Here is a 25398-nt window from a genome sequence, read left to right on the forward strand (position 1 = left end):
CACAGTACCGGTTGTTCTGGTCGGTGGTTCCGGCTGCCTGATGACTACAATATGACGTTATTTCCGCTCCCGACCGGATCAGAACCCCGAAAATGGTATTGATCCCTCCCTGACTACCTCCCTTTTTTCTTCTCCTGTTGCACTACACTGTCTAAAATAATGCATAAAAGAACAGCCATATTATTGACATGAAATAGTAGGGTAAACACATGACTAGGGATGCAACAGTTAATTGAATGATCTGATGTAATCGATTATAAAACGTAATCAATAATCATTAATGGGCGACTGATTTTCCCTTGTGGGATAAAGGCATCAATTTATTTATTAATTTAATAAAGTAATCCCTATTTTGGGCTGTCACTATAGGTGAAAAAATATATATGAAATTATCAGATATACAACCTCACTATGTGGCACGGTACAAGGCACAAAATAAGTGGTTAATCAATTTAAGTTGTTGGTGTAAAAGCATTTGAAATGATATATAGGCTAAATTAAAAAAACATGTCTCGATTATTTCATAAATCATATCAAAGAAATAATTGATAGAATAATCGCTGAGAAAATAATCGATAACTGTAGCTCTATCAGTGAGCCAACATGACTAGCAGTGTTCATCCTAATATTGCATGTCAAAATGACTGTGAAAAGGTTAGGGTTAGGGAAAAAAGAAATAAGAAACAACAGCTCCACCTAGTGGTGCAAAAACAACATTACTTTTATTTCTGGTCCAAATACCCTCCAGTTATACAGTACCAGCACAGCAGTGAACAGTTTTTCCATTGTTGTTGTAACATATACTGACCTTTCCATACATGAAGATGCTACAAATACTATTGGCATCCTGGATTTTCCAATCCACGTTCAGGAAACAATGCAAACTGCACTTAACAACGTGCAAATCAACACAGACATGTCAGTTATGAGGCACTACAAGCCCTTCTAAGTACAGTACATGGAGGAGGTTACGTTCCTGTTCCATTTCATGACTCATTTTGAATCAGGCACTTTACACGACAGGCAAAGAACTATTTGTAGTTGGGAAGAGGGAAGTTCATGACCCAAAGATAGTAACCCTACGCACCTGTGTCACCTCAAGACCTCAGGAGGGACCCACCCAATACCTCCCCAGAGGAGCCTCTTGTGGGAAAAGAAAATAGAGCAGGAGAGGGGAGTTTAGCCTTGGCCAGGAGGAGGAGATGGGCAGTGATTTGGCCACCACTGCCGAGGGTGTAGCGGTTCAAGGGTCGAAACACCTGATGATCGATGTTTACCGCCTGAAGACATCAAATTTTCCTTACCAAGGCTACATTCACCAAACGTGAATGGAGGAGAAGCATCGTTAGATGTAATTATAATCGTAAAATACCGTAGGGCAGAGCTGTCACGATGAAGTTCAAGCTATCCTCATGAAAACTACCAAACTGCAACCCTTTCTGACACCATTGAATCTCTTTTAACTTTGTTTTGGGTAAACCGTGGGGCATAGAAAAGTGTTTGGATAGACCTAGCAATTGTATTTCTCGGCTCAACCCGGGAAAGTGTAATTTTAGATTTCTTTTTTTTTAGTGTTGGCTATTCAAAAACAGCAGATATACAAGCTCACAGTGCGCCACTTCGTGCCGTGCTGTGAGCTAAAACATCGTGAAAGTGTTTTCGGAATCATTTTGAGTCACGAAAAAGTGTGAGAACTACTGATTTAGAAGGCATTTGCAGAACGGGCTTCAGGACTTAAAGGGTTAGTCTGACGCCACATTGGGAGTCATGTGACCTCACAAGGGGCTCATGGTTAATTTTAGGCCTAGAATTATTGAATGCTTTAACCAGTGAAAAATAGCAGATATACAAGCTCACAGCGCGGCACGAGCTTGTAGATCTGCTATTTTTGAAAAAGTAGTGAAAATGTGTGCAAATCTTTGAATATGTGTATTTTCAAAACGTTTGTAACTCAAATTTTGCTTCTGGGGTGGGGGGGGTCCCTGGAACTAAATATTTTGAGATGGGGGTCCGTGGCCAAATACATATCATTTTGGGGGTCCTTCACATGAAAAGGTTTGAGAACCACTGACATAGTAGTCTCTCAACTGAGCTCCAGTTAAGTGAAAAGAACCTTTACTTTGACGATGGCTGGCCAGATTGCTGTCATAGAAACATAGGTTTTTCAAAAAATCTTAAAAGGATTCAAAAGACACTTTTTATAGAATCGGGTTAAAATTCTGATTTTCACGATTTTTCAAAAATAGCAGATCTACAAGCTCGCAGCGCGGCACTCGGTGCCGCGCTGTGAGCTTGTATATCTGCTAGTTTTCAATAGTTAAAGCATAAAATAATGATACACAATAATGTGTACCCGTTCTAAATGGGTTAAAGCACTTGAGAAAAGGTCATGTAATGTGAAGTGTGACTCTCGACATCAAACACAAATAGTCAGCCTGGTCTTTTGACCTGACCTAAAATTCAGACTTTCACCTGCTTTTTAGGGTTCATACAGTTACAGTATAATATAAATTAACTTGAAAAACATGTTGATGGCAATTCATTCTGTTTAAGAGACCCAGAAAGATGTCAAGTTAACCACTTTAACCCTATAGCCACCCTATTCTGGGAATGTCAGTTATGGGCCAACATTTGGCAAACATTTGGAGAACACAACAGACCTACAGAACCTCACAACGTGTCGTGGAGCTTGTAGGTTGATTGTTTTTGGCATACTGTAGAAGGAGAAAATGAGGGGACCAAGTACAGACCCCTGAGAGACTCTGGTCAACAGAGTAAAGGGTTCAAGTGGTTAAATGCATCGTTTGGCTGACACTGCGGTGGCAAAGTACTAATCTCTGAGTCCCGTACACATTATGTAACAATGGTTCTTCATATCTGGGAGAAATGAAATCGAAATAACGATATAAAAATGTCATGTCACGATTATTGAGACCAAAGAAATTGCGATTTACGTTATTATCGTGATAATCAAAATATCCTCAACATCCATTATCCTGGGGCGGAACATTTGCCAAAAAATAGCCGATCTACAGTACCAGCTCACAAAGCGTCATGAGCTTGTAGATCTGTTACTTATTTTTTGGCAAAGAGATTTGGAAGAGAGTGAAAAAAAGACAGTATCAAGTAGTTATTTCCAGGTCTGTTTTACCAATTACAGGGGGTTTAAGTGGTACCGGATATGCAGCTCGGCAAATAAAAGGTGATTATCGCCCCATCCCTACGCACCACATCAATGACTTCCCACCGGACATCCCACCCTGGCTTGTTTTATCGGACCTGATCTCTCAGCACTTGGCCTTCTTTCCGTAGTTGTCCACCACCTCTGGCGTGATGCTCTCGTCCTCCTCGATGTCTTCCATGACGGTCTTACCGACCAGCATGAAGATGTCCTCCGGCGGGACGCCTTTGGGCTCGGCCACTTTCACCCCCAGCATGTCCAGGGTCAGGACGGTGTCCTTGGGGATCTGAACCTTGGCAACCACAGACTTCCCCAGCTGGGGGAGAGAGAGGGAGAGAGAGAGAGTTTTACTTTTAAGCTATTATTTACTGTCGATGTGTCATTGAACTTCTATTGGTCTGTGATCACTAAAAAAGCAAATAAGAAATACAGTATACTGTATACCATTGAAAAGAGACATTTCACGGTTACATTAGGACGTTTACTGTACATCAGAGCACATGAGCGGAGTGGAGCGAGGAGAAATGCCGCTCCGTGCTCCAGAGCTCTGGTCGGCCACCCTGCCGTTCCGCTCCGTCACTCACCCTTATTTGCGCATCTCTCGCTCCACGCTCTATTCAGGTTCGTTGATCCCAGCCGAAATAGAAAAATAAATAAAAGTAATTTGCTGCGTCCTGAAATACTTTCTCCTTTGCCACAAGCTTTCCCAACACAAAGAGCCTACTGCCTGCGGTAACGTGAGCCACGAGCCTCAGCTCGATGGACAGCCCCATAGCCAAGAGCCTCGGCTCGATGGACAGCTATCCTATACAAAAGACACCATCTAAGTTTACTTTTTATGTCGCCATTGTCTTTTTTAATAAGACAGACAATATTAAATCCAGTTGGTTATTGATTAATCACCAGATTTGAGTGAGGGGGCCGACTCATGGTGAGTGTGGTTCATTCAGCCAAAATCTGTCTCTCTTGCATTTCAAATCGTATGAGTGGCTGGTGGAAAATCTGGTGATGATACTGATGAGACTGAGGATTTTATGGAGGATGCTTCTAGTGCTAGTTTGACCACTTCAAAATGCTCTAGTCTTAAATAAATAACCAAAAATAACTGATGTAGGCCTTCATACAAGCTCTTTTGCGACACAACAGGCTTCTGTGGAATCCTAGCCTCGGAAACCCAGACTTCTTTTGGCGATCGGAAGAAAAAGAAGCCTGGGCGATCGCGTTATGATCACTGTTGTAGGGAGTGTAGAATTTCCCTAACCAATTAGAGTGCAGAGAGCGTCGCACCAAATGTGTTGACGTCATGACGCACCAGCGTTCTCTGCGCTGAGCAGAGGAGCAGAGGGGGGTGGGGGGAGGAGAACACATGCTATTGGCTGGAGACTTGCGGAGAGACTCACCGCGCCCGCCCATCTGCCTACACTAAACTGTCCGCGTTAGGTTAGAGTGGTGGAATCCAAACAGGGCTGGTGCAATAACCACAATGCCGTGGTTGTATAATGCATATCGTGAAGTCGAGTTCATAACCGGGATTATACCAATATTATTTTAAATGTACTTTTAATCTAAATATATATTTTTTCATTCAAAACTACTTTTTTTGGGAGATACTGCGATACCGTCGGTAAACAGTGACTTATTACCGCGATAACAAAAAATCCATACCGCTCCAGCCCTAAATCACAATGGAAATTTAATCCATGCGTTTTAACCCATTTAGGCCTAGAATTATTGACCGCTTTAACTATTGAAAAATAGCAGATATACAAGCTCACAGCGCGGCACCGAGTGCCGCGCTGCGAGCTTGTAGATCTGCTATTTTTGAAAAAGTCGTGAAAATGTGTGCAAATCTTTGAATATATGTATTTTCAAAGCGAACGTTTGTAACTCAAATTTTGCTTCTGGGTGGTCCCTGGAACTAGATATTTTGAAATGGGGGTCCGTGGCCAAATAAATATCATTTTGGGGGTCCTTCACATGAAAAATTATGAGAACCACTGACATAGTAGTCTCTCGAGAACAGGCTAACTGAGCTCCAGTGAAGTGAAAAGGACCTTTTCTTTGACGATGGCTGGCCAGATTGCTGACATAGAAACATAGGTTTTTTCCAAAAATCTTATAAGGATTCAAAAGACACTTATAGAATCGGGTCAAAATTCTAATTTTCAAGATTTTTCAAAAATAGCAGATCTACAAGCTCGCAGTGCGGCACTCGGTGCCGCGCTGTGAGCTTGTATATCTGCTATTTTTTTAATATTTAAAGCATAAAATATTGCGTCATAATGTGTTCAGGCCTAAATGGGTTAACGGTACAGATCTTCCAATCCCGTCTGACCTTGTCATGACATGGCTTCTCACAGGGCAGCATGGTTTTGACTCCCCTCCCCATGGCTCGCTCCACCAGGCGGATGGAGCGGACCAGCTCCGTCAGCTCGGCGGGCTCCAGGGAGGCGGCGTGGTCACTGCCCTTCCACGTCTTGTCCAGGGTCACGTGGCGCTCGATGACCTTCGCCCCCAGGGCCACGGCGGCCACCGAGATGCTAATCCCAGACTCGTGGCCGGAATATCCGATGGGAATGTCGGGGAACTCCTTCTGGTACTCCTGGGATACGAGGAGTGGAGGGAGAAGTGTATTATGACACTTTTTCACGTTTAACATTGAAAGTTTGTCCGTTTAAAATATGCTTGTCGATGCTAACCAAAGATTTGACCTCGCACACAAAGACACAAAGAGTCTCCTCGAATTATTGGCTTAGGAATGTGACAAAAACTAAACAATATCCATGAATTCAAGTCTGATAGATAGAAAAAAAGTCATTTTGCGGGTGAACTATCCCTTTAGATTCTGACTGTTCTTAAAACGTGTGGGAAGGAAAAAGAACGGCTGAATAAAGATCATTTTAATTTACTAAAGTGCTTTTATCCCTCTATAAGGGAACATTTTCTGCTTGAAGACCAACCGTCTCTCTCTCTATCTCTCTATTTTGGGCAGAGAGTTCAGGGATGCTTGCGGAACTCAGGCTCTGTTTTGTTCCTGACCGTGTCACTGCCAATACAATCACAGTAAACCACACCTTCGTAATGTCATATTATTACTTCATTGCATTGTATTGTTGTATTGTATTGTGTCATCTCTTACCGCGATGACTCTGAGGTTGACGTCCTCTGCCTCCAGAGGGTAGGCGCTGGTGCACTGCAGGATGGTGAAGTTTGGGTTGTGCTCCTTCACCGTCTGGTAGACCCGACGCATGGTGTCCATGGACTGCATCCCACTGGACACCACCATGGGACGTCCTGGCACACAGACCAGAGCACCACGCGGTGTGAGATTGTAGATCTGCTATTTTCAGAGCGGAACACTCGAGCGCAACCAAACATAAAACAACGTGTCTTTAGGTTCTGCTGGATCTCTTCTCAACTAGTCCCTCCCTAACATTCTAGTCTAGTTTTGATTTGTTGACCAAGTTGACAATATATTTAGTCTTAGTTTTAGTCATCATAGCTTAGTTTTTATTTCGTTTTTGTCTGTGAAAAAGGGTAGCAGACGGTCATTCTTTGTCATAGTTTTAGTCGACGAATTCAACACTGGTCACTTGAAGGGAGCTACACATAAAATATAGCGACAGGTGCTGGATCAAAAAAAGTATTAACTGAAGAGAAGAATCTGCACACTTAATACTCCCCAAATAATTGTATTAACCAAGCGGTAAAACAAATATTTTGGCCTCTCAGGTGTACTGTACACCCAACGAAGGCCAGAGAGGCCGAAACGTGTTTTTTTACTGCTTGGCTAATAGAATTATTTAGGGAGCATTAAGACAATGTGCGGATCTATTCTTCTCTTCACTAACCACTTGAACCCTTGCATCCCTATTCTGTGGGGAACAAATAGTTTTGCTTTTTCCTGCAAAGAGGCTTCTGTACAGGGGGAAAAGGAGCAGATCAAGTACTGAGCCAAAGGTCAAGTTTACAGTAAAGTAATGAGGGTTTAAGTGGTTAAAGGTTTGAAAACACACAATTAACTTGAATCCATGTAGTGTGGGGGTCGCTCATTATATATGGTTTATAGATCTAGTAGAGCAGGGGTGGGCAACTTTGATGATGGCGAGGGCTACTATATTTCCACCTTCACTCCAGAGGGCCACATTGCATATTGCTACGTCGTACTTTGTCATTCTAGTATCTCATGCAAAAGAAGCAAAAATAGCAGATCTACAAGCTCAAAACGCATCGCGCTGCGATGCGTTTTGAGCTTGTAGATCGGCTATTTTTGCTTCTTTTGAATTGGAATCCTGAATAATTTTTTTTTATTTTTTTATTGGAATCCCGAAATGTAACTTTTTGATTTAATTTCAAATGCATTTAGTTATATACTCATGTTAACTTTATGAACCTAAATACCCAAATACATTGTAATACTACTATACTAGTCATTAAGCTACTAATATAGACTGACGGAATTAAAGCAGGTCATGTTTGGAATTGTAACAGCTGAAATCAATAATATATATCAGTATTCCGGTATTAACCTGCGGGCCGCATTAAGTGAATGTGAGGGCCGCATGTGGCCCCCGGGCCGCCAGTTGCCCATGTATGTAGTAGAGAGACAGGGAATGGGGGCTGAGATGGGGACAGGTCTCCAGACAGAATTAAAACCAGAGATGCCGTGATTATGTGGTTGATGCATTACTATAGTGAGTTACCAGCACACCAGCACCCCTCTTAATAAAATATATATTTAAAAAACAATACATGAGAGTTTGGACTGTTCAACCCTATAGTATATGAGACGTTGTCTTTTCACCTTTCTTGGCTGTCTTCTCCAGATAAGGGAAGTTGTTGGTGTCTCCAGAGCCCACTTTGAAGAAAGGCACGTCGAGCTCATGGAGAAACTCCACAGCCATCTGAGGGAAAACAAAGCTTTAAGGTCATTCCTCCTCAACCAGTATTGCAACTTATGTAACCTTTCAATGTGGAGGTTTGAGTTCACACACCCACCCAGATCTGTATCCTGAACTTAACCTCGGCTCCAACTTAACTATCTCCATCCCAATGTCTAAACAAAACCATTTTAACTTTATATCTAAGCTTTAATAAACATAACTATGTAACCTTAAACCTAAACTTTAACATTGGTAACATAATGCCTAAACAGAACATTTTTGTTTACGTTATAACTGCATTTAGTTTGGTTTGGTGTGTTGCTCAGGCTGTGTTCGTGTAATGCATTGTGGGTAAAGGTCTTTACACACCGGCGAATTAGCGAAGCATCGCGAAAAAGCGACCCAAAAATGCGAAGTATTCGCCCTACGCCTTTTTCCATACACACCAAAGTGCGATGCGAATATGCGTATAAAATCCGCCAAATTGAATATAGTTATCTCTTGTGCGAATTGTTTGGGGCTGGCCTGGCATCACACAACCCATCACATCACATCACAGCAGAGAGGACACCACGGGTTCCCCCGCAGCAGACAGGCAGTCCACACGCAGCAGAAGCAGCCAGTGGTGTAAAGCAGGGGTTCCCAACCTTTTTTGTCTCAGGGCACCACATAAATATAAATATTGTTTTAATCCGAGGCACCCCTACATTATAATTTTCACTCCCAGCACCTTAAATTTATAGCATATCGTCATTGTCGGGTGGAAACCAAACCGTTCGTTTTGTATTTATCATCTATAAAATGTACTAAACTAGTGAAAACAGCAGATCTACAAGCACACAACGCCTCGCATCGCGTTTGTGCGACAGAGGTTTCTGCCTGACAGTGACGATATTTTTGTGATTATGTTGTGAGGAAAATGTTGAGATAATAGCCATTTTGGTTAGAACTGACTGAAAATAACTTTGTACTTCAAATTTAAAATTATACTAAATATTTCTTCAAGTGTCCAAATAAATTCCAAATATTATCAAATGATCTTGCGGCACCCCTGGACTGCCGCCGTGGCACCCCAGGGTGCCCTGTCACCCACTTTGAAAACCCCTGGTGTAAAGTAACTAAGTACATTTACTTGAATACGGTACATGTAGGTATTTATACTTGAGTAGGCCTATCCAATTTCCAGTAGCCTACTTTTCCTACTCCACTACATTTCGGATTCTATTGTATTTCCTCAATATTTATTTTAAAACATAAGTCACTTTGCAGATATAAATTACATTAAAACCTACATAAACCATAATTTTTACCAGTAAGAAATTCAAGTACTTTTCCACCACTGACAGCAGTATGCCTACTAGCAAGCAGCCACACACAGACGAGACAACGTGGAGAAACACTGTTCCTCTCGGCTTCAATGCAAAGGGATGGTCCCTCGACCATGTACACGCTCTCTCTTAAAATAGGATAGAGTGAGCTTGCTTTGATACAGAGAGAGAGAGAGGAGTTCGCCTGCGAAAATTTGTGGACGGTGTGGAAGCTTGCATTGACTTTATAAGGTTTTAAATAAAAAGCAATTATTTGCAAATTCGCCACCGGTGTGTAAAGACCTTAAAGGACAACTTTGTTTTTTTACAACAAGGGTTCATATTTTAGATTGTAATTAGAGAAAAGAAAAAGTGAGTGTTAAAATGTTTTCATTTGCTCCGTTCTATTGTTTTATCGCGTTTACCATGCTAAAATGTGGGGCATGCCTACGCATGGGGGCATGCGTACAAGTGGCTAAATACGTCTTTTTAGACATAATAAGCCAGCAGTTTCTTTATTGCTATTTACAGTAACACTTCTAGCCCCCATAAGTCACATCCAACCATGAAAGGTTGCGTTGTATCTTGGGAATGGGCTTATTCTGTGTAAAATGACATATTTAGCAACTTGTACGCATGCCCCCAACCACTGAAATAAGAATCTCTAAAACCATAGAAAGAAGTAAATGAAAGAATTTTAACACTCATCTTTTATATTCTTTAATTACAATCTAAAATATGAACCCTTGTTGTAAAAAACTAAAGTTGTCCTTTAAGATACTGCTGGTTCAGGAGCCACATCAAACTTTAAATATGTAGAAGGATATTTGATAGATCATGTACTTCACCTCAATTTTCATGAAACAAGTGCTAGTCGCTGACACAAGTCAAAAACAGGTTACACATCCCGTAACATCAGCAGTGCAAGAAAGATAACAACAGTTCATGCGCTTGAGACGTCATGAGACTGAATTCGGACGCTGCTACTGTAGCATAACTCCTCTCTCTCTCTCTCTGTGCTCCACATTCCCTGTCCTTGTCTGTGGTTCGCAAAAGTAAAACGGGAGAGTGTTTTCTGCAGGTGATTCAGTCCGAGTGTATCCAAAGGGTGCGTTCGGAAATGTGCACCGGGTGTGGTTAGGGTTAGGGGTTAGGGTTAGGTTAAGGCATAGTTTTACTGAGGTTAAGGTTAGGGTTAGGGTTGGGTTTAGGCATAGTTTTACTGAGGTTAGGGTTAGGATTAGGATTGGGTTTAGGCACTCACTACACTGTGCACAGACCCGGTGCGCATTTCCGAACGCACCCTTTGATACACTGGGACTGAACGACCTGCCGAAAACACTCTCCCAAAGTAAAGCACAGTAAATAAATGCCATTATTACCTCATCCATTCCTGAGGCGGTGAAGAAGATCCCAACCTCCTTGGCATACTTCTGCAGCTCTCTGTACTGCTCGTGGGTGAACTCCAGGTGGCGCTTGTGCTCGCCATAGGTCTTTCCCCAGGAGTGCTTGGAGGTGTAAGGCCGCTCCAAGGCCTGTTTGTTGAACTTGTGGTCCAGCTCACTCTTCTGGAACTTGGCACAGTCGGCGCCGCAGTCCTTTACAGGTGGATGAGAGAGAAAGAGAATTACAGCTGCAAAGCTTATAAACCAGTGAAGCATTGGTGTACAGTATTATATTTTAATGTTACAGAATAAACATAGAGCCATAGTGGCTCTATAGCAGTGGTTCACAAACTTGTTTTGACCCCGGGCACCCCTGTAAATAACCTTTTCCATCCACTGCACCCTTGCCTGGCTCCAGACCATAGACCCGCCCACTCTCTGAGCGGACTGCTTCAGCGCTGAGTCTGAAATCAGGCTATTTACACTGTTAATCTCATGTCATATAACGCTACATAAATATGCAAATCTTTCCCCCCTGAGACACAATTTGGCCAATGTTTAATTTGTAATTTTAGAGGTATTAAAAAGTCCTTAAATTGTTACTTTAGAAATGTGCAGTTACCCTCTACACACTTAAATCTTATGTTGGTTTGTTTACTGTTGAGTGAGAAAACAATGTTATGTTGCACATTAAAGTTAATCATCTGAGGACCTTCCAAAATAATTTGGAGACCCCCCTAGCTGGGGGTCCCGACCCACAGGTTGAGAACCACTGCCCTAAGGTACCCTAGCACCCACTTTGAGAAAACCTGTTCTATAGTCACAAACCACTTTATGGAATATGTTTGGTAAAGCCTGTATAGTTGCGAACGTATTGTCTCATAAAGGACAGGTACACTACACTGTAGAACCTTACGTGAAGTGTAATTTAAGCAAAAGACAACGATCTCTCTGTGCACAGATACGGCCAGGAACATTATTACCATTAGCTCTGGAGACAGGCAGGTTTAATGCCACTCCATAGGAAGAGAGATACTGTTTGTTTTGTGAAATTGAAAATGTGGTTTGCTTTTTATTTTATTGCCCTAAATAATATGTTTATATAAGAGAAGTATTTGTTAGTAAGATGTCTTCTATCTGTGGTCATTTCCTTGAGTTAGATGATTATGAAAATATTGACTACAATGTCTAGGTTGCGCAACCAAACTGTACTTCTGAAATCAACAGTTCATAAGCTATATCATGACATATATCATCATGTGATTAAGTGACAAGTAATTTTCAATGCAAGCAATCTTATTTGTACTTGAACTTGAGTGTTACTGTATGTATTAAAGTCGTGTAACAGTATTTCAACTTTAGTAGGAAAGTGAGTTACTCTTTCCACCCCTGCAGATATTGCTGCAGTAGCATGTCCAATCTCATTAAACTGTGTTGAGATTACTGAACGTATGGCAGTGGTGCAAACTGGAAAGTAATTTAAAAGTACATCAGTTGTACAATTTTGAGGTACTTTACATCAGTGGAATATTTAATGTTTTTGTACTGTACTCCAATACATCTCAGAGGTAAGCCAATTGTACGTTTTTATTTACTTGCAATTGTATTATTAATACAAAACACACATTAGCTCTGATAGGCCTAATAATTTGTAAGCTACCAACACATGAAGTCATTAAAATCATCAGACCCATGTTTAGTCTACCTGCTGCAACGGTGTTACAATCCACTAATATTATGATTGTGAATTTGTCCCTTATGCATGCATGAGACATACATTTGGATGCCTGCCAAAATATTTGCACTTTCTCTCCAGTAAAAGAAAATATATATGAACGCAAGCGACTTTGTAATCTGTAAACACTGTATTTCTACTCTGTGGTATTTCTGCTTACACTTCTGAGTATGACTAGTATTTAGTGTTGTGTGTACCTTTGCCATCTTAATCATCTTCTTGGCTATCTCCACGTCTCCCTGGTGGTTCTGTCCGATCTCAGCGATGATGAAACACGGGTTGGATCCTCCGATCATCCTCCCGGGACACAGCTCAAACTTTAACGGCATTCTGACACCCAGACACACAGATCAACACCGGCGGAATGCAATGAAAAGAGCCTAGATTACTGTAGTCAGTGTAGTGTATGTGGAACGTGGACAACGAGAGAGACAGAAGAACTAAGAACTGTATGCTGCTGCTGCTGCTGCTGCCATTCATCCAAACGCTGGAGAATAAACCAAGGAAGTTATTTAAGAAGGAAGGGAAACACGTGACCACATGGGCATGCGTATGGAGCTCAGCATGGGTGCCAGGAACTCCCACCGGAAGTGCGATGAATAGAAGTCATGAATGGGATGCATGAGAGGCGTCTGTTACGTGGGCTGTACTGCTTGTGAACAAACATTATTTCTGGACGATTGCGACCTTTGTCATCAAATCGGTTCTGGAATATAGAAGAACATATATCACACGTTTTTTTCAGAGTGTTTGTTTGCCGACTTGCGATCTGTTTAATTTAATTGATGCAAGTTTCTGCCTGGGCTGCACAACCTGCATCGCGAGACCGTGAAAGCAAGCTGTCCAGCCATCGTCAAAGAAAAGGGAAAACAGTGCCATCTTGTGACATCATAAACAAGTGCAGTTTGGCACCCATGCTGAGCTCCATACGCATGCCCATGTGGTCACGTGTTTCCCTTCCTTCTTAAATAACTTCCTTGGAATAAACTAGGAAGGAACGTAACGCTACGTACGTACAGTACGTACAGCGGGTTGGTTCTGCGTCATAATGTCATTTCCTCCTTGCCATTTGTGTATCCGGTCTGAGCGGATACGGAAACCATTTGCGTGCGTACGTCAGAGCTCCGCTTGTTATCAGAGTTGCATTATAGAGCATCGCAGCGGAAGTTGATTCCTGGGGTCACTACGTCATTCCCCATTCATTTTCGCCATAGACTTTTACAAAAATATTTATAACAATTATGTTAAGCCTCGAACCAAGCCATCCAGGATGGAGGTGAATCATGACCATATAACCTTTTTTTCTATGAAAAGAACATTTTGAAAATCGCTAAACAAAGGGTAGTTATTAAATGTAGTATATCAAATAATGTAATATTAAAATATGTTTTCACATAGGATCAAAGGTTATATGGTCATGATTCACCTCCATCCTGGATGGCTTGGTTCGAGGCTTAAAATAATTGTTATAAATATATTTGTAAAAGTCTATGGCGAAAATGAATGGGGAATGACGTAGTGACCCCAGGAATCCACTTCCGCTGCGATGCTCTATAAAACGAGAGTTATATTTATCCAGGTTAGATTTGAAAAACCCAGAAAGCAAATGTTGTGTTTTTGGTTCATATCAGATTCAGATTCACTTTATTGGTCACTTAGATGCACTGGGTACATACACGTGAAAATCTTATGCTCGGAAGCTCCAGTACAATAAAAACATGATAATAAAAGCGTATAAAAACCTACAATAAAATACGTAATAAAAAAAACACAAGGTAGGCTATGGCAATAATAATCAGTCCAATAAAGTGCATAGTGCAAAGTGCAAAGAGTTATTGCACATTCCTCACTCTGCATTTAAAAGTCTGATGGCCTGTGGGAAAAAGCTGTTCCTCAGCCTGGTGGTGCGTGCCTTGAGGATCTTGTATCCCTTCACCCTCTTTGACTTGAGAGGGGAGAAAAGTCGTTTGTGTGGGTGGGTGGTGTCCTCAATGATCCTCAGGGACTTGTTGAGGCAGCGCTGGTTGTAGAGGTCTTCCATCTTGGGCAGCTCACAACCGGTGATGTTCTCGGCAGTCCGAACAACCCTCCTCAGAGCCTTACGGTTTCTGTCCGTACAGCTGCCATACCAGGACGTGAAGCTGCTTGTGATGAGGCTCTCTATAGTGCCCCTGTAGAAGTCCCTGATTGTGGATGGTCTCAGGCCGAACTTCTTCAAGCGCCTGAGGCCATACAGGCGCTGTTTTGCCTTTTTCACGACTGTGGTGACATGGCAGTGAGGTCAGGTCCTTCTCTATATTGACCCCGAGGTATTTGAAGGAGTCCACCCTCTCCACCGCTGAGCCATTGATGGTGACTGGCTGGACCTCGTCTTTGTTCTTCCTGTAGTCTACTACAAGCTCCTTGGTCTTTTTGGCGTTCAAGGAGAGGTTGTTGTCTGTACACCACCTCTCCAAGGTGGCTACCTCCTCCCTGTAGGCCGACTCGTCGCAGCCAGAGATCAAACCCACCACTGCCGTGTCGTCAGCAAACTTAACAACATGGTTGGTTGTCTGGGTCGCCACGCAGTCGTAGGTGTACAAGGAGTACAGGAGTGGGCTTAGGACGCAGCCCTGTGGTGCCCCTATGCTGAGACTCAGTGTGGAAGAAGACTGACCAGCCACTCTCACCGTCTGGGGGCGGTCTGTCAGGAAGTGCATGACCCAGTTGCACAGTGATGTGTTCACTCCCAGGTCCCGGAGTTTGCCATAGAGCCTGGAGGGCACTATGGTGTTAAAAGCGGAGCTGTAGTCCACAAACAGTATCCTCACGTAGGTGCCCCTGCCCTCCAGGTGGGAGAGGGCCGTGTGGAGGACGTGTGAGATGGCATCTTCAGTGCTCCTGTTGGTTCTGTAGGCAAACTGCAGGGGGTCGAGGGTGGGAGGAAGCATTGGGCATAGAAGTCCTTTAACCAGGCTCTCAAAGCATTTACTCACTATAGGAGTAAGGGCTATGGGGCGCCAGTCATTTAGACTGGTCACCTTCTGCTGCTTGGGAATGGGGATGATGGTGCTGGTTTTAAAGCAGGTGGGGACGGAGCTGAGGGAAAGAGACAGATTGAAGATGTCAGTGAATACCTCCGCCAACTGGTAAGCACAGACCTTCAGAACACGACCCGGGATGCCGTCCAGACCAGCCGCCTTCCGTGGGTTGATCCGCTTGAAAGAGCGGTAGACATCAACCCTGCTGATGGAGAGCGGGCAGTCTTCGTCAGCACCGGTGGTGGAATGGGGGCGTGATGGTATTTCTGAAGGGGGGGTCTGCTCCCCCCTCCCCATGGCAGCAGGGGGGGGTTGCAGAGGTGGGTGCTCACCAATGGGGTTGTGAGATGGGCCAGCAGTGCCAGAGGGTCCAGTCTCAAAATCATGCTCAAAATGGACCATTAGCCTTTATTAGAAACATATGTTTTAATATGGGCATAACATGGACGCAAACAGACAGATATCTCCATATATGGGCATAAATGGACACAAGCAAACAGATGGTCAAAACAGGTCGTATGACAACAGGTATAATGGGGTTTGCATTAAAGGGTGGGGCATTCATTCCCTATTTACATCGTTCCCAAGTTGGCCGGTCCTCGACTAGATGCTCGTCGCCCGTCAGGCAAATACAGGGATCTCCATATATGAATGGACGCAGACAGACAGATATCTCCATATATGGGCATAAATGTACACAAGCAAACAGATGGTCAAAACGGGTCCTATGACAACAGGTATAATGGGGTTTGCATTAAAGGGCGGGGCATTCATTCCCTATTTACATCGTTCCTGAGTTGGCCAGGTTGCCGACTAGATGCTCGGCCGGCCGAGCTTCTAGTTATTTAAAATCGGCCTAGTAACTATTTAGCAAAGAAATTAAATCTGTTTGAAAGACTAGCTCTTACCCGTTCAAAGATATGAGCTCCGAAATGATGTGCAGTGTGTGGGTTATGGGGTGTGCACTGTGCACACAGTGAGGGATGGAAAGTAACTTTAACTGGTGCTTGCATGATAATATGTAGGAGCATCAATGTAAGAAATACCCGTTTCGTTTAATGGCTACAGAGATACTGTCCCCCGACTCCCCCCCCCCCCCCCCCCCCCCCTGCACACACACCTGCCTGCCTGCACACACACACACACACACACACACACACACACACACACACACACACACACACACACACACACACACACACACACAGAGCTGGTTAAACATGTTGCCTCATGCTAGATGCAGAATAGATATGCCTCATGCTAGATGCAGAATATATAGTAGATACACCATAAAAATGCTAATATACAGCATATGATTTGTGAAAGTGAAAAACGGGCTTCACAGTTATGTCAGGTGTGTTCATATGCTAATGGTGATGCGATTTCAGATCAATTACGCCAGCCACTGAGGAGAAACGCTGTTTCAGACAGACAGACAGACACTCACTCAGACATTTCGAAAATTATATGTTTGATGTGGATAGTGGAGGTTTTTAAGGGAAACGTATTATTATGGATATATAAATAAGTAAACACACAGTGATTATCTGCCAAATACATGGACATTGTATATTGACAAACCTGCACCCTGACATGAACCCAGAGATTACACACATTTATCGATAGACCATTGTAGCTATATGGAAAGGAAAAGTAATTAAACCCCTCCTTTAAAATGTTTCTTCTTAAAAATGCTGAATACAATGCACAAGTAGGCAGTATCGATACAATCGATTCTTTGCACTGCCAATCCGATACGATACAAAATAAAACGATACGATTTGATTTTAGCTGTTTTCATTTCGATCTACTTAGAAGTTAAAAGCGATATTTCGATACAGTTACTATATCATTACATCCCTAATAACTATTGTATCAAAGATAAAAAATAAATTTAACTAGCCATCCCCCGCCCGCCTCCTCCCCCCTCCAGTACTTTGTTATATAGCCTATTGGCCCTTGGGATGAAGGGGTTCCCATATCTGTCTGTGTTACATGACAGGGATTTCAATCTATTACTAAATTTGCTCTTTCGGGAGTAAAGTGCTGTGTGCAGTGGGTGGCTGACATCTTCCAGGATGGACAATGTCTTGGCCAGAGTCCTCTTCTCTGCCATTGACACCACAGAGTCAAGCTCGGCCCCTGTCACCTTGCCAGCTCTCCTAATCAGTCTGATAAAGGGAATGTTTAGTTGAATCATTTGTATGTTTTAAGTGTTTACATTTGCCTTGTCATTAAAGATAGCTCATCATATTATTAGGTTTATGCCAATAGCATAAACCTACAACTGTGTCAGTATGACCTTAAACCTGAACTGTGTTCATCAACATGAGATGAGATCAAATTATGCAACATTGTGCTACCCAGGTGCCTGGCACAGAAAGATACACAGGACCCTTTTCTTTGATGTCTCTCTTTCTCCCCTTTGAAGGGAGTGACTTAATTCCTGTGTGAAAGTTGTTGCTCTTCTCTGTGTCTCTACTGAATTTCCCCCTTGGGATAATAAAGGTATCTATCTAGAATGCATTTCTGAATAAACCAATTATTAATGTACTCCGTTTTCTCTTTTCATATTTGGCTTTGCGTCTTTTATTTCAAAAATAACTCTGACTATCGGAGCTTTTAATTATAAGGTTATAAGGTCCTTTTTATCTACTTATGACAGTCTGTTCTGTCTGCCTTTGTCCCTTTGTCTAACATTGCCTCCCCGGCACACCAGACACCACAGCATAAAAGAGCACACTATACTGACCACCTTCCTGCAGATGTTGAAGAAGGCCAGTCTCCCCCACAAAGTCCTCTATTCACTTTTCCTGTGGAGGCCACATTAAAATCATGAATGATACCAAATTGAAGACACATAATGTCACATCCAGTATATCACACATTCCCTGATAACTCCCTTTTTTCTATTCCCAGTTTGCTTGTTTGCTCTATGGATTTGACAAGCTGCGAAATCTGTTTTGTTAACCAAATTATGTTGTTAACGATGTTGGCTAATCATGTTGTTGGCTAATCAGTCAGTTTGATTTGATTTAGGTCTATTCAGCACAAAACTATATACAGTATGTTGTTTACTACAGTATGTTGCTATTCATGGTTGTTGACTGACTAATCAGTCAATTTGATTTGATTTATAGGTCCATTCAGCACAAAACTAAATTATGTTGTAACTATGTTGGCTAATCAGTCAGTTTGATTTTATTTTATTTATTCAGCACATTTTGAAAACATTACAAATATATTACACCAGGGGCTGTTAAGTATGACATCATTTTGTAGGCAGAGGAGCATTTCTGCCCCCAGTTTCCGTGAATCTTTTTACTATTTTTACTATTTACACATTTTTCTTCTCTTTGTTGTTGAAAGGAAAGTGTTAGAATTATACTTTAGTCGTTATTTTTTAGTCGTTGTTTTTTGAAATAGCGAGGGACAGAAAATGCTCTGGGGGCAGATTCTCCTCTGCCTACAAAATTATGTCACGGCTTAAAAGCCCCTTGTCACGAGAAGCTAACCGCTGCAGCCTGCGGGAAGTCTGCATGCAGCATGTCTGCAGACGTGGGTCTGAAGACACGGGTTTGCAGACCCCATACTACTTGACTGCCCCCTAGTGCTTCGGTGACTGTGCAGACATTGTAGTCACTTGGACAGGGCGTTTATCGTGGGCTTGCCCAGGCCTTACGGCCTGGGCATAAATAGAACGATTGCATTCACCACGGCTTCGTAACTCGCGGCCACTCGCGCCTGCGGCGCTCGGGGGCGAAGAGCAGGACCAAGGTCCGCTGGCCTTCGCGCCGCTTGCAATGTCGTGGACAATCGAGCGGCTCCGCCTGGAGCTAAGGCTGCCACTGGGAGCAGTAGAGAGGTTGACCTGGGTCTGCAGTGCTGGGTCTGCAAACAGGTCTGCACTGCAGACCTGTTTGCAGACCCAGGTCTCGCAGACGCCTTCCCGCAGGTTGCAGCAGTTACTACTTGCTTGTCACGGGGCAGCCGTGCCCTATACATGCATACACACACAATCAAGGACCGTCCACACACACCTCACAGCTGAGTCAACCTGATCAATTGACAACCAGCTGGATTGGAAGTGACTATTCAATTGTGTTGCATATATGTGTACAAAGGACAATTTTAAGTAATTTAACGGAGTGTAAATATGTCTATGTGGGTTCATTGTCACTGAAGTTAAATGATGTGTTGATCACCTGTCTCTCCTCTGCAGTGCTGGCAATCCTGTTGATTGGAATGGGCCAAGCACTGTAGAGGAGGAGGGGTGTCTGTTCTGGTTATTTTGTATTTGTTTATTGTTTGTGTTTGGTGCCTGAATTATTTATGGAAGTACATTTATTGAAAATGAGTTAAAGAAGCACAGGTAATTGTATATCAACTCATGGGCCGTGGTTTGCCTTGTTTGAGATAATTGATTCAATTATTACTTTTGTGCTTGGTTTGCCCCACCTGTTTAAGAGCAGGCATGCTGCAGGTGAGGGGAGTTCAGTATGTCTTGAGGCGAGTAAGAGACAGCATCAGGGGAGAGCTGCTAGGGGCCTCATGGAGGCATAGCCTGAGTGCAGTATCTCAAGTTCCTGTTTTGTTGTTTTTCTTAAGTTAGTTTCAAGTGTTAATTTCGGTTTCCTAATTTTGGAACGTTTGCTTTTGGCCAGTCTTTATTTTTGTTCGTACTGTTGCCGGCTTTCACTGTCTGTGTCTTGGGAGGTAAATAAAATACCAACAAAATGTACTCATGGACCTGTCTGCTTTGTGGAGCCTCGAACCATCGACCAGCCTTTCCACATGTGGTGTCAGAAGAAAAAGTAAAGGGACAGTCCACAGTGCATCCAAAGGCAGCAGCAGTGGCCAGCAGAGGCCTCAGAGGAAGGGGGGCCACACAGGGACGAGAAGTGTCCAGCAGTGATCACCGCCTCTTCCGAGGAGGCAACAGCGTCCAACCTGGCCAGGAAGTTCCAGATGAAGGAAGGAGAGAGGGACCAGCAGGAGCGGCAGCTCGGCTTCCCCAACCACCACAGCACCCAGCTCCTAGGAGCATTGCGGCAACCAGGGCGAGGCCAAGTGTACCTGCTCAGCGTGGCAAGGAGTGTCGGTGGCAGCGACGGATCAACGCGGGCAGCAGGATCAGCGGCAGCACCGGTGCCAGAGAAGATCCAAACATGGTGGGCGACATGGACACCAAAGCCAGAATGAGGTGGTTCCATGTCATGTGATTGTTCAACTTTGTGACCCTCCACAGAAAGGGGTTTGAACTGCAGCAGACTTCTTTCGAGGACGCCACATGGGGCGTCATTTGAAGGGGGGGGAAATGTCACGGGGCAGCTGTGCCCTATACATGCATATACACACAATCAAGGACCGTCCACACACACCTCACAGCTGAGTCAACCTGATCAATTGACAACCAGCTGGATTGGAAGTGACTATTCAATTGTGTTGCATATATGTGTACAAAGGACAATTTTAAGTAATTTAACGGAGTGTAAATATGTCTATGTGGGTTCATTGTCACTGAAGTTAAATGATGTGTTGATCACCTGTCTCTCCTCTGCAGTGCTGGCAATCCTGTTGATTGTAATGGGCCAAGCACTGTAGAGGAGGAGGGGTGTCTGTTCTGGTTATTTTGTATTTGTTTATTGTTTGTGTTTGGTGCCTGAATTATTTATGGAAGTACATTTATTGAAAATGAGTTAAAGAAGCACAGGTAATTGTATATCAACTCATGGGCCGTGGTTTGCCTTGTTTGAGATAATTGATTCAATTATTACTTTTGTGCTTGGTTTGCCCCACCTGTTTAAGAGCAGGCATGCTGCAGGTGAGGGGAGTTCAGTATGTCTTGAGGCGAGTAAGAGACAGCATCAGGGGAGAGCTGCTAGGGGCCTCATGAAGGCATAGCCTGAGTGCAGTATCTCAAGTTCCTGTTTTGTTGTTTTTCTTAAGTTAGTTTCAAGTGTTAATTTCGGTTTCCTAATTTTGGAACGTTTGCTTTGGCCAGTCTTTATTTTTGTTCGTACTGTTGCCGGCTTTCACTGTCTGTGTCTTGGGAGGTAAATAAAATACCAACAAAATGTACTCATGGACCTGTCTGCTTTGTGGAGCCTCGAACCATCGACCAGCCTTTCCACACCCCTAAGTTCCCGAAAATGGACACATGAACACTCCCCCATCACTTCCTGTGTTTCCCAATCCTGAGCAGTTCTTCGTGGTTCACATCAGGTCACAGCATTTATAGAACACGTCGGTTGGCATGGGTGAGACTTAATCGTCGCCGGACTGGCATCAATGCACACAGCCACACACCCATACACACAGTGCCATTTTGGTCAAACCATAGCTCCACCATTTGACGTCAAGAGGGTAGAACCTCAATAATTCCATAGCCGGAGGTGGGGGACAGAAAGTTATTCTCTCTGTGCACGCCATCAGGATTTCAACATTGAAGCAGGTAAGACACTGACATGCTTCTCTTTTTATATCTCTGGTAATGAACAGAACACTGATCTTACAGCCATTTCTCTCAGCCATTTCTGAAATTGATACAGGGTTATATATATATATATATATATTTCTTTTTTTTTTTTTTTTTTTTTTTTCCTTTTTTTTTTGCAAATATAGTGGTCATCAAATCTCAGTATGTTGTGGTCACTAAACCCTCTAGTGCAGGGGTGGGGTAGTCAACCTTTATTATGAAAATAGCCATTTTGGCCCAGATAATTTAAAATCTGTCTATTTATTCATGCTTTTTCTGATATTTGAATATATATCTTTTTTTATCGTTTGCTAAGTATACCAGTGGCAGTAAGCCATCAGCATTGGCTTATTTGTATCTGGTGTAGCCCAATAGGCAGCACTGTTTTCTTTACAATTATGTTCCATCCTCATAGGTAGAGTTAATCTTCGGTGTGACCCTGTTGGTTTTGTACTTGGACCGCTTTTTTCCACCAACTATTTTCTCCAAAAATAGTCTAATCGATCTAAGAGCTCACAAAGCAGATGCTTTAATTGTGTGAGCAAAAACAGAGAACTACAACCTTTGTGAAAGCAAACAACAGCAGAAAGCACATCCTAACGTTGTAGCTCTGCTATTTTTGGGCTAGTGTCCCCCCAGAATATGGATTTTGGGGCTCATGTCATGTGGTTAGCAAAGTTTTATTTTCATTTTTCTCTCTGACCTTTTATTCCACTTTCATGATTGAGAATTATGGAGGCTGCGTCATAAATTATGAATGAAAGTTTTGACAGCATTTTTTTAAATTCATCTCACTGCATAGCATGCCATGCACACTAATACACAATCCTCAGTGTTGAGTTAACTCTTACTGTGTCCATTTGGTTCCATTTGTGCAGTTAAAATAATAGGATTCTACAGTGTGTAGACGATTTCAAAGAAAGAGTTACTGTGTGCATGGCACAATTACAGTACACCGCAACTTTGTTCTACGTAATGGCACTTACAGTATAGGGCCAGAAACAGGCTACACCACTGTGGGAATTTCACCCATAGATTTGTCAATGCATTTCAATTGGAATGGAACTTTTTGGAACACAGTTCTTATGACGCTATCTAAGATTTCTCCATGGGATTTTCAATAGAAATAATACAATGATGTCAGGATTTCTGTATTATCCAAATCAAGATTAGTGAATTCATTTTCCTCATTGACTTGTAGAGACTACATATATGATTGTCACTGAAATTTCACCCACTTTTTTAACTTCTATCCTGTGAAATGTGATTATAGGTAACCAGCAGTGGGACAGAGGAGATGAAGCCCCAGTTTGACTTCACAGTCTGCATCTCCGCACATCAGCTGTCATTCCACAATTGTGTATTTAGTTTTGTTAAGGCGTTGATACCGTGCTGAGTTTCCACAACAACAGAGGAGAACGGTTGAAACCCCTCATACCCCTCAAATACTTGCATCTTTAACAGCAAGAGAAGAGACTTCACTTCAGTCCTGTCCACGGCATGATGATTAACTGTAATAACCAAAAGTTTTTCAAATTCAACACATTCAATTCAAAGAAGAGGTTCATCCTCTTCTTTGTTATTGCCGGCATCTTAATCATCGTGGCTGTAATAAGATTCCCCCAGATGTACAACAGACTCAACCCACGTCTGGTCCAAACCCTGGGTCCCTGCCTCACCACTGCCCAGAGCATCACCCCTCTGAATAACACCAAGCACCTGCTGGTTTCAGCCTACATGGACCGCAGGGTGAAAGGTTGGGATTTACGCATCATTGGCATATTCAGGAGAGATTCAATCAGACCCCTTCACTGCGTTTTCTGTTGCAATGGCAACTTTGCCATGCACAACAGCATTCCGGCTGGCTTTGTGCACCACGCAGACGACAGTTTTGGTTTTCCCTTCGAGACAATGGATGTCATGTGTCGGATCCCCGCAGGGTGCAAGGCCACCCACGTCACGCTGTCGATCCATCCAGACAGCATGGAAGCACAGCAGCAGATCTTTCTCCCTATAGGTAACTGACTTCTTTTCACTGATGTTTGTTTCTCGGGCTCGCACCTTAACTTACCTCCAGTGTACAGCAGGGGTCTTCAACAGGGGGGTCCTCAGAGTTACTACAGGGGGTCATTCAAATCTTTGTGTGATAGAAACCTTTTTTCTCCTTTTTTCTATTAACCACTTGAACCCTAGCGTCCATATTCTGATAACTTAAGCCAAAAATAGCAGATCTACAGGCTCAGAACGCCTCGCAGCGCGAGGCGTTGTGAGCTTGTAGATCGGCTAAGAGGTTTGGTGTAGAGGGGAAAAAGGAGCACACTAAGTACAGAGCGAAAGGTCAAGTTTATTAAGTATTGATGGTTCAAGTATCTATCTATCTATAACACAAATTGACATGAATCCAAAATACACTGATGATTGTGCTGTCAAACGATTAAACTATATGGAATCTGGGGGTCCCTGCTTCATCTTTCTCTCAGCTAAGGGGTCCTTGGCCTGAAAACATTGAAGACCCTTGACGTACAGTATACATCTGCTGCTATGCTCACGCACCTTTATATCTTACCTCAGGTATATGATTGTGTAAAAATTTAGATAATTTGTTTGTTGACCTCTCTCTCTTCCCCTCGTATTCCCTTTCTTTTTTCTATGGAAATAACAAAATGTATAGACCTTTAAACTTTGGTGTCATGATGTACCAATGAATCTGCTTCTGATTCTATAGGTAACCAGGAGAGCAGTGGGACAGAGGAGCTAAAGCCCCAGTTTGAGCTCACAGTCTGCATCTCCACGCTGTATGGAGACTACAACAACGTGCTTCAGTTCACCCAGGCTTTAGAGATGTACAGGCAGCTGGGCGTGGGCAGGGTGGTGGTCTACAACACCAGCTGCGGTCCAGACCTTGACCGCTTGCTGCACAGCTACAGCCAAGAGGGTTTGGTAGACATGGTTCCCTGGCCTATAGAGGAGCATCTCAAACCGTCGCGGCAAGGGTGGCGGTATCGAGTGGGCGCAGGGGATCTGCACTACTTTGGCCAGCTGACCACACTCAACGAATGCATATACAGATACATGTACCGCTCTCGCTATGTCCTGTTGCATGACATAGATGAGATCATAGTACCGTACCATCAAAACAGCCTAACGGCTATGATGGACCAGCTCCAACGGCAGGCACCAAAGGCAGGGGTGTTCCTTTTTCAGACTCATTTATATCCAAGTTTCCACTTTGAGTCCAGTGGAAAGTTCCACCTGCCCCAATGGGAAGGGGTGCCAGGCACAAATATTCTGGAGCACGTCTACAGAGAAGACCGAGCAAGTTATGACTACAACCGCTACAAGATGATCGTTCAGCCAAGGATGGTGGAGCAGACATCTGTACACGCAGTGCTCAAGAACTTCGGGGACA

General features: G+C 43.2%; 1 protein-coding gene across 1 annotated transcript; it reads right to left on the reverse strand.

Annotated features, from left to right (window-relative positions):
- Positions 1–709: 709 nt before the first annotated feature.
- nansa (N-acetylneuraminic acid synthase a) lies at positions 710–12977 on the reverse strand. Its single transcript, XM_080721141.1, has 6 exons — positions 12689–12977; positions 10754–10969; positions 7986–8085; positions 6321–6475; positions 5517–5783; positions 710–3497 (listed from the first exon to the last, which is right to left on the reverse strand). Exons 1-6 carry the CDS (start codon positions 12818–12820, stop codon positions 3288–3290), a joined length of 1080 nt encoding a protein of 359 aa, XP_080577267.1. The 5' UTR covers positions 12821–12977; the 3' UTR covers positions 710–3287.
- Positions 12978–25398: the final 12421 nt, after the last annotated feature.

This window comes from Nannobrachium achirus, assembly GCF_963921795.1.
Source record: "Nannobrachium achirus genome assembly, chromosome: 3".
NCBI lineage: Eukaryota > Metazoa > Chordata > Actinopteri > Myctophiformes > Myctophidae > Nannobrachium > Nannobrachium achirus.